Raw genomic sequence first — 14,685 nt, 5'->3', positions numbered from 1 at the left:
TGCTTCCCACCAACACAGCTGATGGTGGGGTACAGGCAGTTTTTGCCTGCCTGTAGCTGACCAAACTCAACCCATCCACCCGTGGCAGAGCGGTAGCTAGACACCCTGCAGCCCTGCTCTGCTCCAGGGCTGCAGCGCACAGGCACAGCTTTCATTAGCCACAGGCATGTGAAGGGCCACTCATTTCTCCCACGAAGACAGCTGAAAAGTCCTACGCGGTGTGAGGGAGGCGGCGGCCAGGTACAAACCCGGCTGCCCTGGCCCCGCAGGTACCGGGTGCCTCACCCGTGCGGCCGCAGTGCCCAGCGCCGCGGGGGGCTAAACGGGGAGGGGCTCGGCCCCGTACCTCCGCCAGGCTGGGCGGCCTCCGAGCCTCCCGGCCCCGCACCCCGCCCGGCCTGGGGCTGGGGTGAGGCACCCACAGCGCCTAAGCACGCCGGGTGGCCGGGCAGGGCCTCCGGCCGGCCTCGGAGCTGAGGGATGCGAGCGGCTCCCGAGGCGGCCCGGCCGGGCCACGGCAGCGCCTCTCCCGGGCAGGCGCCGCCCCGCAGCGGGGCGCCAGGGGGCGCCGGCGGCCGCAGCTCCCCGCCCTCCCGCAGGATTTTGGCTCTCGGCGGCTCCTGTCCGCGCTGAGGCGGCGTGAGCCTCGGCGGCCACCGTCCCTTCCCGCCGCTGGCCGGGTGCTGGCGGCAGCGCTGACGCGGAGAGGCCGAGCGGGACCGCCGCCGCCATGAGCCGCAGCTACAACGATGAGCTGCAGTACCTGGACAAGATCGACAAGAACTGCTGGCGGATCAAGAAGGGCTTCGTACCGAACATGCACGTGCGTGGGGGGGGGCTGGGCTCCGCCGGGGGTGCCCGGGGGGGTGGGGGGTGGTGCGGCCCGCTCGCCCTGACCGGTCTCCCCGCAGGTGGAGGGCGTGTTCTACGTGAACGACCCGCTGGAGAAGCTGATGTTCGAAGAGCTGCGCAACGCCTGCCGCGGCGGAGGTGCGTGACCGGGGGTGCCCGGTGACCGGGGGGGCCGCACACGCTCCCTGCCGTGGCCTGGAAGCCCTCACGAGCGGCCGGGCTCGCCGCGCCGGCTGGGGGCCCTGAGAGCCCGGGCTGTAGCAGCGCCAGCGCAGGCCCGGAGGCAGCTGGCAGCAACGAGCTGCCTCTCCGCGCCGGCCGCAGCGGCCTGGCGAGCCGCACAGGGTGTCACCTGCAGCTGTAGGGTGTCTGTGCCCAGACCAGAGGGGTGGGCGCAGCCTTGCTGGCAGCCCTGTGTGTGCCCCAGCGTTTTCTGAATGCCTGCACTCAGAGCCTACTGGGGGGGCCGTGGCCTAGGCCGGGCTGTTCTGTGTGAGGCTGCGGCACAGGGCTGGATCCTGCTCTGACAGCTGGCGGCAACAGGCTTCTGCTGTTAGCACGGGTCGGTCTGCATTGGTACCGACACAGCAGGAGGAGGACTTCAGCATAATACCTCACTTAATAAAACTGCCGATGGTACGTAATGCTAGGCTCTTATACCAGTCTAGATTACTTGTTACTGGCAGATTTCTGATTTGCCAGTGTTTTGAGCAGCCTTTTTAGAAGTGCTTGATTATGGTTACCATGGTAAATTACCAGATTGGTTACCTGTTTGGTTTTCTTTTTTCTGCAGGTGCAGGTGGCTTTTTACCTGCTATGAAACAGATTGGGAATGTGGCTGCATTACCTGGCATTGTTCACGTGAGTAACTGCTCTGAAAATTTGTTCTTTTTCCGTTCCTATTTGCCAGAGATTATTGCCTTCCAAATGGGAACTCCATTGTGAGAAGGGGTATAGACCAAAATTCTTTTCAGGGCAGTCTGACTGTTCAGGAATGTGTCTCTGAGTAAGGAGTGCTTGCAAGGGCAGGCTGTAAAACGAAGTTATCGGAAAGGGAAGTATCTGTTGACATCATTGACTGCCTTTTGATGTGAAGCTTTTAGCATTGCTTTGTGCTGTTTCAGTTTGTTTGAGCCACTCTTCCTCCACTGTTCATATTGTCTTTTTGTTGTTTCTGAGTTGCCTTTGCTGACCTGGAATGCATGGAGAAGTGAGAAGGGAGAAGGAGGCTATGTTGCAGTCTGTATTGTTGTTGCTGCCCGAATGTTGGTAGTGAGCCTTCCCATGCCCTCAACACTTCTTTCACTCACCCTGTGCATTTTTGGAAGCAAAGCATCAGATATGATGATGCAGGAGAAAAATACTAGGCTGTGTCACTTTTCAAGAAGCACTAAGAACAATGTGGAAATCATCTTTTTCACATCCAATATTTCATACATTAATAAATAAAAAATAATGGGATTTTTTTTTTAATTGTTTCTCTTGGTGACTTGGCAAAAGTTTTGAATTTCTGGCTGCAGTAAAAGGCAGACTGTCATGCTGTTAAAATGCCTTAGTGGTCAACCAAAAAGGGAGTAAGATAAGAGTAGTAACAACTTTTTAAAATTGGAATTTTGGTTGGTAGTTCATAGGAGAGATGTTACAATCATGTGTCTATTCAAATCTTCACTTTTTATTTCCAAACCAAAAGATTTCTGGGTGATGGCAAGGGGAGGCAGAAGCAGCACATAGTCCCACTGGAAAGTACTGCTCTTTGTAATGTATGGTAACATTTTAATACATATTGAAAAGTTCCAGTTTCTGACAGCTTTCTGGATGTTTGGGGCTTTATATTTTTTGTTTGTTTAAATAGATTGTGGAGATCTGTTTGTGGTGTCCTAATCTAAACTTGCCAGGCTAGATACACTTTGGACTTGTGGAGCTGTGTAGGATCACAGAATGGTCAGGGTTGGAAGGGACCTCTGGAGATCATATACTCCAGCCCCCCGGCTAAAGCAGAGTCACCTAGAGTGGGTTGCACAGAACTGCATCCAGGTGTGTTTTGAATGTCTCCAGAGAAGGAGACTCCACAACCTCTCTGGGCAGCCTGTTCCAGTGCTGTCACCCTCAAAGCAAAGAAGTTCTTCCTTGTATCCAGATGGAACTTCCTGTGCTGCAGTTCGTGCCTGTTGCCCCTTGTCCTGTCACTGGGCGCTGCTGAGAAGAGCCTGGCCCCATCCTCCTGACACTCATCCTTAAGATATTTGTAGATATTAGTAAGATCCCCTCTCAGTCTTCTCTTCCCCAGGCTACACAGGCCCAGCTCTCCCAGCCTTTCCTAAGGGCAATGCTCCAGTCTCCTCACCATCTTTGTATCCCTCCGCTGGACCCTCTCCAGCAGTTCCCTGTCTCTCTTGAACTGGGGAGCCCAGAACTGGGCACAGCACTGCAGATGCGGCCTCACCAGGGCAGAATAGAGGGGCAGGATCACTTGGCTACGAGCACACGGCTGGCGCTTGGGCAACTTGCCGTCCACCTCCCAGGGTCCTTCTCCGCAGAGCTGCCTTCCAGCAGGTCAGCCCCAGCCTGTGCTGGTACGTGGGATTGTTCCTCCCTGGGGTCAGGACCCTACACTTGCCTTTGGTGAACTTCATTAGGTTCCTCTCCACCCAACGCTCCAGCCTGTCCAGGTCTCCCTGAACGGCAGCGCAGCCTCTGGTGTATCACCTGCTCCTCCCAGCTCTGTATCACCAGCAAACTTGCTGAGGGTGCGCTCTGTCCCTTCATCCAGGTCACTGACAAGTCAGTCGAACAGGACTGGGCCCAGCACTGACCCTTGGGGAACACCGCTGGCTACAGGCCTCCAGCTGGACTCTGTGCCGCTGATCACAGCCCTCTGAGCTCTGCCATTGCGCCAGTTCTCAGCCCACCTCACTGTCCACTCCTCTAACCCACGCTTCCTGAGCTTGCCTGTGAGGATGTTGTGGGAGATGGTGTCAAAAACCTGGCTGAAGTCAAGGCAGACAGCATCCACTGCTCTCCCCTCACCTACCCAGCCAGTTATCCCATCACAGAAGGCTATCAGACTGGTCAGGCATGATTTCCCCTTGGTGAATCCATGTTGACCACTTCTGATAGCCTTTTCCTCCACATGCTGAGAGATGACATCCAGCATGAGCTGTTCCATCACCTTTCCAGGGATGGAGGTGAGGCTGACCGGCCTGTAGTTTCCTGGGTTGTTCTTCTTGCCTTTTTTGAAGACTGGAGTGGCAGTGACTTTTCTCCAGTCCTCAGGCACCTCTTCTGTTCTCCATGACCTCTCAAAGAGGATGGAGAGTGGCTTAGCAATAACATCTGCCAGCTCCCTCAGCACTTGAGGGTGCATCCCATCAGAGCCCGTGGATTTGTGGGTGCCAGGTTTACCTAAATGATCTCTAACCCAATACCTCCTTGACCAAGGGAAAGTCTTCCTTTCTCCAGACTTTCTGTCTTGCCTCCAGGGTCTGGGATTCCTGAGGGCCAGCCTTGACAGTGACGACTGAAGTAAACAAGGCGTTCAGTAAATCCACCTCCTCTGTGTCCTTCATCACCAGGGCACCCACCTCATTCAGCAGCAGGCCCACATTTTCCGTAGTCATCCTTTTCCTACTGATGTATTTGAAGAAGCCCTTCTTGTTGTCCTTGACCTCTCTCACCAGATTTAGTTCCAAACGGACTTAGCCTTCCTTGTTGCCTCCCTGCATGTTCTAACAGCATTCCTATGTTTGTCCCAAGTGGCCTGTCCCTTTTTCCACATTCTTTAAACTTCCTTCTTCTGTTTGAGTTTTGCCAGAAGCTCCTTGCTCATCCATACAGGCCTCCTGCCCTCTTTGTTTGGTTTCTTACTTATAGGGATGCACCTATCTTGAGTTTGGAGGAAGCTGTGCTTGAATATTAGCCAACTGCTTTGGACCATCCTACGTTCTAGAGCCCTAACCCACGATTTCTTCAAGTAGGTCCTTGAAGAGGCCCAAGTCAGCTCTCCTTAAGTCCAGGGTTGCAGTCCTGCTTATTGCCCTGCTTCCTCCATGTAGCATCTTCAACTCTGCCATCTCATGGTCACAGCAGCCAAGGCTCTCCAGAAGCATGCCTGTACATTCTTTAATTAGTAATAATATGAAAATGTTCAGCAAAAAGATATTTTTTAAATAAATTAAAATGACATAGCTGCTATCATGTTCTATCCTATCAGGGTATCATCCTAAAAGGATGACTCTTTCCTTCCTACAGGGTGCAGTCTTTGGTCAGTGTTCAGTGACACAGCTAAGAAGAGAAAATGCTGACTGTTTCATGATTCCTTTCCATGGCATTGAACTCCTCCCTTGTTACATTTACAGTGTTTAAATATTGCAGATGTTTCTAGATGGAGCTTGGTAAAGACAAATTCATCACTCTTATGTGAAGTCTCTGTTTTATGCTACTCACAAGCTATTGCCTGCCTAAGTTTTGAATGCAAGGGCTCTTGAGTCCAAGAAAAAAGCTAGGTTAGAGTTCAGTTTTGAGATCACTGTTTCTACATTTAGGTGCTTAAGCTCCTTTTAAGTTTTCTTGAGATCTGGTCAATAGAGCCAAGAGGGCTTATCAGCTGACTAGCCACTGGGTGTTTCCTTCAGAGTGAGATCTGCTCTCTGCTTTCTTAGACTGTCTATCCTGTAACTGCAGGAATTTTAGATACTCACCTGAATTGATGTGTTTACCCCATCTACATCTGAACATCCGTTCTCTTTCTGGTGTATTTGTTCACAAATGTGACAACCACTGCCACAAGGCAAAGCATAACCAAGGTGACTCTGTGCAGCGCAGTTTCATAAAACTTTAAAATGTCCTTCATTCTCTTTCAGAGATCAATAGGCCTTCCAGATGTCCATTCTGGCTATGGGTTTGCCATTGGCAACATGGCTGCCTTTGATATGAATGATCCTGAAGCAGTGGTTTCACCAGGTAAGGATGACTGACTTAACCTGCACGTAGAAATATCTGCGATGGCATAAAGATACTTTTTGAAATGGCAGGTCTTCACAGTATTTTATATACAGAACCAAAACAAAATACGTGATGTGAATTATAGAGAGTTAAAAGGTGCTTAATTCCTGTACTCAGAATCTTTATGGAGCAGGTGGTTACACTGAAAACATCTAAACAGTGCAGAGAGAATTGCCTTTTTGGTTTTGGCTTGGGCTTGTGATATCCCTAAATTTGAAGGGAAAGCATAAGACTCTGAATTTGGGTTTTGCCAAGTTGATAAAGAACTCACTGTTTTCTCAGAGCAGTGTTTGAAAACATCTTTTGAGAAAAAATTTCTACACTTTATTAAAAATGTGACCTTAAAATATGTCTATCTTTTTGATAAACACCTGGGTCTTTAATTACTGATGGTCCGGAGATGCTTTTGTGGTTGTCAGGAAACATGATACTAATGTTTCAGCTTTGCTTTAGGCAGTTTTAGTGTTCCCAATTGACTTAAACCCAGGATCTTAGTCTGGTATCCCCTCTCTGACGCTTGTTAGTACGAGAACCTTCATACTAAAGGTGGCTTGATTGATTGTTCACGTTAGGCCTTGCTCTCCGGTATTTGTTTTTATTAAATACAGTTAAGTAAAATACGAAGCACTAACATTTAATATTTCTTATAAGTATTTATCGCTTATTATAACTAGTTATTATTTATTCCAACAAAGAAGCAAAAAGGAATTGCTTTCAAGAACATCTTACATCAGGGAGCCATGCTAAGATCTGTCACTTTTCTTCTGACCTTAGGCAGAAGAACAGGAACATTCTCTCTACTTACTGTGGACAGTATATTTTATAATTATGTCTACTTCTCTTTGTCAGCTTGCTGCAGCGACTTTGTAAACAGAGAGCTCTGTAGGCAATTGTACACTTATGTCTATAGAGTATATGCTCAAGACTGGAAAACTGGCTTTTTAACAGTTTTCGAGTTTTTCTCTGTAAGACTGCATTTTTGGCTGCCTTGAAATCTGAGGCTTCATTAAATTCATCTATTAAAATGAAGCTTAATGCAGTTCTGCTTTTTTCCTGGTATTGTGTCAGGAAGAAGGTGGAAGATCACAGCATTCAGTACATGCTCTCTGTCAGCAGAGAGACTGATTTAAGATGAATATTCAGCAAGTGTTCACCATCAGCACACTTTCTTTATTAACTCCTTGGGCTTTTCTACACTTGTAGGTGGTGTCGGATTTGACATCAACTGTGGTGTCCGCTTACTGCGTACCAATTTGGATGAAAGTGATGTGCAGCCTGTGAAAGAGCAGCTCGCCCAGGCTATGTTTGACCACATTCCTGTTGGTGTCGGCTCCAAAGGTGTCATCCCCATGAATGCCAAGTAAGAGAATGACTTTGTGTGCACATCACTAGAGGGGACATCTCTGGTGTTTATTTTGATGAAAAATTCATCAGTGGGAGACTTTAAGAAAGAAAAAGTAATTCTAAAACTCTTTCCATTCTTTCTGCGTATGTGCTTCACCAGGAGAACTGGCGTAATCATCAGTGCACAAAGGCAGCTGTTTCTTTCCCCATTTAAAACCCTGAAATAACTAAAGGTTCTTGAAGGGTTCTCATTTCTTCTGACAGAAAACCTCCATGGATGTAAAGGTATCTTTTTGTAAGGGATGAGAGAGAAAATAGGATATTCCACACACAGCAAAGAGGAAAAAGTAATGACCTATCTCAAGCTGATATATATGTAGAGCTTGATTTTTTCATGAAGTATTAAGAAGATGGACTTCTTGTTAGGGGAGTTGGCTGGTCATAACATCATGGAGTAATTTAGCTTGGTTGGGATCTCTTGACATCATCTCGTCCAACTCCTTGCATGAAGGAAGGCTAACTCCGTAGGTAGGTCTAACAACAAAGTTACATCAGGTTGCTCAGGGCTGTATCCAGTGGAGTTGTGAGTATATCCAAGGATAACCACCTTATGTAGGTGTTTGATAATTGCAGGGATTTGGAAGAAGCGCTAGAGATGGGTGTGGACTGGTCTCTCCGGGAAGGCTATGCCTGGGCAGAGGACAAGGAGCACTGTGAGGAATATGGAAGAATGTTGCAGGCTGATCCCAACAAGGTCTCCTCAAGAGCAAAGAAGAGGGGCCTGCCTCAGGTAATGCTGTGTTTCAGGAGAGCTCTGAGTGCTCCCAGGGTTCAAATGTAAAGGTTAGTGAGTAGTTCTCTGACTTTGTGTCTCTTCTTGAAACTCTGCCTGATGTTTCTGGGCAAGGGGAAAGGTGAGATGGTGGGGCCATTTCTGAATAATTCTTGACAGAACTGTAACAGAGCGAAATGATACTGGACATGCCCAAAGTGCCTGGGGCCATCAGTTTTTCATCAGTTAACACCTGGTACTGGCGTTCATGTTCAGTGGTATTTCCCCATCCAGATTAGTTTTATTTTTAAAAGACAGGCAAGTTATTTTGCAACTTTTCTCCTTGTTTGCTAAGCAAGTTAATAGCAGGGGCAAGGAAGGATATTAGAAGCTCATAACTCTGAATTGCAGTTCAGGGGTTGGACTTCATTTCTGTACATAGTATTTCATTGCTCTGTAACACTTTTGAGATGGCTGTACTAATGCTACATTTGTAAAGCTTGCTTTTTCTTGAGTTTTATGAGTTGTGGTGCTGCAAGATTATAGTATTTTAGCCTCAAAATAATCTTATGTCCTCAATTTTCACATTCACCTTGCAAATAACTGAGCATCTGTTACAGAGTTGAAAAAATTTGGGCCTAGAAATGGAATATCTTGCTTTAATCTAATGAAAGCTTGTAAGTACCTAAGTAGCAGGATATTTTAACTTCCCTGTGGAGTTATAACCAAGTGTAAGACTGTATGTCTGCTTTGTCTATACAAATTGAAGATAAATTCTCAATACTCTGTACTCTTCCCATCTTTCAACTAGGCCTAAGTAAGTTGGAAAAAGGTGGCAGCACAGTCTGTAGATCCTGGTCCTTTTGTTTAATCGCAGTCTTGTTACAAATCTAAACAAAGAGGACAGTGATGATGATGCTGTGTTCTACTTCCTTTCAGCTTATGTGGGGATTTTTTTTTCCTGGAAAAACTTTTCCACAACCAAAACCTTGCTGTAGCACTTTGCCCTGTTTATTGCCCATATTGCCATAGCTCTCCCCTGTGCTCCCAGAGGCTGCTTTACTAGCACTGTTTGATCAGTGTGTTGTGTTTGGCAGCTGGGGACCCTGGGAGCCGGAAATCATTATGCCGAGATCCAGGTTGTGGATGACATTTACAATGAATATGCTGCCAGGAAGATGGGCATTGACCACAAAGGGCAGGTGTGTGTGATGATCCACAGTGGCAGCAGAGGTCTGGGCCACCAAGTTGCTACAGGTATGATTTGACTGGCATAGGTACCTGGAGTGGAGAAACGCTTGAACATGGTCTTGTCATTCACAGTAAACTCCGTCACTGAAGAGCATTTCTTACAGTGTAATTGCTGAGTCTATTCTGAATTGCCTTGACAGGGGTTGTCTGTTTGCAGACAGTTGATAATGTTCTGCCACAGATTTTCTTTTGCATTTGAGAAATTTTTGACCATCAGACAGATATGTTCAGTTTTAGAATATAAATTATAGACAGCCATGCTAATCTGACAGATTGAAACAAAATTAAGGAGTCACCTAGACTTGCTGTGTTTATTTCCCAGATGCGTTGGTGGCTATGGAAAAAGCTATGAAACGGGACAAAATCATAGTGAATGATCGCCAGCTGGCATGTGCCAGGATTGCTTCCGCAGAGGGACAGGATTACTTGAAGGGAATGGCAGCTGCTGGAAACTATGCATGGGTCAACCGCTCTTCTATGACTTTTCTAACAAGACAGGTAGGAGCAGAGTTGTCTCTTGACAGCTGTGTTTTGGTACACATCTCCTGCTTTATCCCAGACATAGGGAACACAGAGTAGCTGCAGTATTTAACATAATTTTTGTTCTTGTGCTTCTTAAACTGTTTTCTGGAGACACACAAAGCTGCGGTCAAGTCAATCCATCTAATACCTCTCAACATCACTGGATTATACTTGCTGAAGCTGCTTAATCAATATTTTTGAAAATTCCTTGAACTGGAAGAGGGTACAAGAAAATTATTTTTACGCTGCACAAGCTATCTTTTCAGAGTTGCAAGAATTTGTCTAAATGATATCTGACTGAATTCCAGCATTAAAGCTGCCAATGAGCAAATAAACAATCCAGACAGTCCAATTCTGTCACACCCAGCACTGTTGTGTTTGGTTCCATTGTGGCTGAATTTGACTGAAGTTCTTAACCTGCCACGCCAAGTGTTTAGGTCACTGACTTACTGGTAAGAAACACTTTCAAGCGAGTGTGTTCCTTTTAATTCCTAAAAAGATTGTAAATCTTCCACATGTACATAGCAATTATCTTCTTGTATTTCACATCCTGTTTTAATGTCTTTTCAGGCTTTTGCCAAAGTCTTCAACACAACCCCAGATGACCTTGATATGCATGTTATCTATGATGTGTCTCACAACATTGCCAAAGTGGAGCAACATGTAGTGGATGGGAAGGAGCGGACTCTGCTGGTGCACAGAAAGGGATCAACCAGAGCCTTCCCTCCTCACCATCCTCTTATTGCTGTTGATTATCAAGTAAGTTTAGCTGTGGGAGAAGGAAATCAGAAGAGAATTCTGGATGAATCAGACAACTGTAGGGTGCCTAACAGAGATCTGAATGCTGCAAGTTCCTTTTTTGAGCTAACAGCACTGGAACCCTAGTAGGGTGGCAATATTCTGCTTGTCTGTGTGTTAGATCTTTGGGACATTGAGCTCCCTCTTCTGCTCCATACCCACAATGGTTGGAAGATCATGAAGGGAAAGAAGTGCTTGGTACCTAGGGCAGGCTTCCATGATTTGCTTTGTCTGTCTGTTGGACGCGAGTCTTTTGATCTGCAGGTCCGCATCTTTCAATGCATTTAGTTCTCCAGAATCCTTGATAGCAGGCACCTGAGGCAAGCAGGGATGTTCTGAGGGAATGTGAACCTGCCCTCCTTTTCTGGAGATATGGTTCCTCTCAGACTTTTATTAAGAATGAGTTTTTTAAGCTTTTTCTTGTGAATTAATACTTTGCATCCACAGCTGACTGGACAGCCTGTCTTGATTGGTGGGACTATGGGCACCTGTAGCTATGTTCTTACTGGCACAGAGCAAGGCATGACCGAGACCTTCGGAACTACTTGCCATGGCGCTGTAAGTAAAAAATTATTTCAGGAAGGGATTGGCATGGGACTGTCATCCACAGAACAGGATTGTTCAAGGGTCATCCCGTGTGTGATTCATCTGTTGGTCATACAAGCAGAGAGTAGCCTTGCCATAGTAATCCGAGTCCAGGAGGACTGCAGGCTAGAAGTCCTCTTTGTCCCTTACTGAGTAGCTTTGATGACTGCTGCAGAAAATTTAGTGGTGCTTCTTTATACAAGGCAGATGTTAGGATGAAGACATAGAGAATGAACTCATTTTACCAAATTCTGGTATCTCTGAACTAATAAGGATTAAAACTGTGCTGAGGCTGTCCATATAAAACTCCTCAGCAGTAAGAAGGTGGTATTTCCTCCCCTGTTATTAACAATGTGAGACAAGATGATTGAGGAAGATAAATAGTTTCCAGTAAAACTTGACGCCTGAATAGTCTGACAAGTGGTTTGGGTAAAAAGACACTTGTAGACAAGTATGTTATACACATGAACCTTTCTCAGCTGTCATACCAGATGTGTGATTTTGTAGGAGCCCATCACGTAAAGTCTAAATTAATTTCCTGTTTTGTGGTTTACTGTGGTCTGTGCTCTCATCCATTCTGTGTTTACTTATATTGTAATAATGTTTTTCTTTAATAAGAAAGAGTTCTGTTTTTCCAAACTGCTACAAAAAATAGAACTAACAAAACTGCCGTCTAGGGTCGTGCACTGTCTCGAGCCAAATCTCGACGTAACTTGGACTTCCAGGATGTATTGGACAAGCTGGCTGACATGGGCATTGCCATCCGTGTTGCTTCTCCCAAACTGGTCATGGAAGAAGTGAGTTTAATACCTCATTATTTGAGAGGGAAAAGGGGGTCTTGCTTCTTGACTGAACAACCCTCCCTGACTTGTTTTTTTGCAGTGTTAAGCGATCACTAGTACTCTAAATATTCTACAGCTTATGAAATTTCTGATACAGCTGTCCGTTTTTTTGGAAGATAATGTGAAGCCTTTCTTGTCCCTAAAATCCTGCTGAAAGGGGAGATGCCTGTTTGACAGGTTTTGGGGGGCTATGTTTTTTTCTGTTTCTGCTTGGTGATAGGGATAATTACCATAAACCCTGAGAATTATTTGTGTGAGCATCACAAAAGTAGTTACGTTTTATGGATTCTGTTCTTGAATGATGTTCTGCCAGCTTTAAACTTACTTTACAGTAGAGCTTTCACATAGATTATTAGCAGTTTATGAGAGATCTGCCTCTTTAAGATGAATTCTGATACTTGCTCAAGAAGAGAATTCTGAATGGCTAGAAAACAGGGTATTATGACTTCCAGTTCCTCTGCATTAACATGATAGAATGTCTTTTCTGTTTACAGCCTTACTGATAGTAGTGTTGGAACTATGCTGTTATGGGTGTTGGTGGTGTACAAGCATGTTGATCACATTAAAATCTATTTAAGAGCAGGATTCTTGTCAGAATGCTGGAGGGGGAAGCCCTGGAGCTCAACCCCGATTCCTCTCGCTAAGGGGCAGTGAAGATAAATCTTAAAAGGTTATCTTTAAGGAGGAGGTTGGAGTCATGTCCTGCCAGATAACAAGGCTTGACATTCTCACATGCCGGTGAACTGGATTATCTGAAAACACAGGGAAACCTGAACCAAATATCTGAAATACCGTGAAATCTTATTTGTAATGCTAAGTGTCTCATAGATTTCTTCAATATGCAAGGTGGCCAGGTTTTCAATATGTTCACCTACTTCTACACGCTCAATTAATATGATTATATTTTTGTGAAGAGGAGAGGGGATATCAAAAGCCTACATCTAACTTCCTGTGACTCTGGGTTGTTTATAGTTCTGTTTTTGGTTTTTTTTTTTCCTCTCTTCCCCATCCAGGCACCAGAGTCTTATAAGAATGTGACAGATGTGGTTAACACCTGCCATGCAGCTGGCATCAGCAAGAAAGCCATTAAACTGAGACCTATTGCTGTTATAAAAGGCTAGGAATGGACGAGCCAGCAGAAAAGCACTGACGTCTCCAGGCCTTACACAAAACTGACTAGAACCACCATCTTCCCATACCTCTTGGACTCTGTAGGATGCTCAGATTATCATCTCCCTGTTCTGGAAACACAACAGTTGAGGACACCCCCGTTTTAAACCATTCCTAGGCATAATTAACCCCTACCCACCCCCATCCCCCAATTATATGGTGTTCTTTTCTTGTGCGGAAAGGGCAAAGAAATAAGTGAGTCTTGGGTTTTATATGCAGTCCCTCCCCCGTTTGCCTGATGATTCCATAGGCAGGACTTCAGACTTGACTGAGTTGTTGCTAATTGCTGTGCTGTGAGACCACCTCCATCAGTGAAGATGGTGTATGAGCCAGACCTGCTGTCTCCGCACCTGAATGCCTGGAGCACTTTCTGCATATAAAAGTACTCTGATAGGCAGGGTACTCTGATAGGCTTCTGGGCAGGGAGAGGTTGCTCTGTTTGCAGATACCTCTATGCATAGTCTGTATTGTTGCATGTTTTGTGGCAATTGGGTGAGAAATCTGGAGCTGAGAGTGGTCTCCCACTTGGGTTGAGAGGGTCTAACTAGGTTTGAGGCACAGTCCTCCCCTCTTACCCCACCCTCTCCCACTGAACACAGCACCTGGCGTACTTGGCTCAGTACAAGTAGGTGTACTGCAGTCTTCTGGAAATGTTGGTAGGACTGAGTATGTTGCTTTGAGAGGGTTTGTTTGCCTAGTGCGAGTTGTGACTTAACAACTTACAGATGTGCTAATCCAAAATTTTGCCAAGTCGTAAGCATGTAAAAGTTGGATTGGATAGTATTGCTTGCTGTATCCTGTAGCTCTGATTTAAGTCGAGTCCAAATGCAGGATCAGGCCCAGTACCATGTGACTTCTGATGTTTCTTTTACGTTCATTAACCATGACTGGAGGGGAAGCTGACCATCCTCACTGGATCATTTGGGGGATTGCAAATAAAATGGGAAGATGAACACTGCAGTGTGTCTGTGTCATGTTTATTCTGTGGCTAAAATGTTTGTTGTGCACTTTCAAGTGTGTGCACGTCTTGCAGAGAAATGTGCAGGTGGCAGAACTTCTTGCAGGATACAAGAGAAGGGCAATGCAGTGCTGTTTTCTCAGCTTGGTTCTGATAAGAGTATGATAGCTATGATTTGTCTCTCTCGGGGCCTGCCGCGTGTACCTCACTGGTCAGGGGATGGAGTTTCCCTGTAAGCCTGTGTGCAGACACAAGAGGGCGGCTGGAGGAACAGAAAACCTCAAAGCAGGAGTGGAGCTCTGCCGGGGACTCGTGTAAAAGGAGCAGATAGTGACTGATGGACTCCAGTGCCTTTTGATCGAACATCCCTTTAAGTTTAGGATCTTAGCTGAAACCTGTTTATCTCAGGAGGCATAATGGCATTTTTCAGTCTCAATTACTTTGTGCTTATTGGTTTCTTAGGTTCAAATACTGTATTTGCTGCAGGTTCAGAAGCAGCATATGCAGTAAGTCATGGCTGTGAGTCCTTGTGAGTCTGACTTTTCTTGTTTTCCCCTGCTTTCTCCAGTGGAATTGTTCCAGATTGCCAT

General features: G+C 46.1%; 1 protein-coding gene across 1 annotated transcript; it reads left to right on the top strand.

Moving 5' to 3' along the window:
* The first annotated feature begins 624 nt into the window (after window positions 1-624).
* Window positions 625-14,095, top strand: RTCB (RNA 2',3'-cyclic phosphate and 5'-OH ligase). The gene is made up of 12 exons (XM_055712132.1): window positions 625-823; window positions 912-990; window positions 1,646-1,713; window positions 5,712-5,811; window positions 7,057-7,213; window positions 7,831-7,987; window positions 9,067-9,226; window positions 9,543-9,718; window positions 10,313-10,501; window positions 10,988-11,098; window positions 11,803-11,922; window positions 12,981-14,095. The coding sequence occupies exons 1-12, from the start codon at window positions 731-733 to the stop codon at window positions 13,086-13,088; spliced, it is 1,518 nt and encodes a 505-aa protein (XP_055568107.1). The 5' UTR covers window positions 625-730; the 3' UTR covers window positions 13,089-14,095.
* Window positions 14,096-14,685: the final 590 nt, after the last annotated feature.

This window comes from Falco cherrug, chromosome 5 (assembly GCF_023634085.1).
Source record: "Falco cherrug isolate bFalChe1 chromosome 5, bFalChe1.pri, whole genome shotgun sequence".
NCBI classification, from domain to species: Eukaryota; Metazoa; Chordata; class Aves; order Falconiformes; family Falconidae; genus Falco; species Falco cherrug.
The sequence above is the reverse complement of the archived record's forward strand: the minus strand, read 5'-3'. Positions and strand labels throughout refer to the sequence as shown.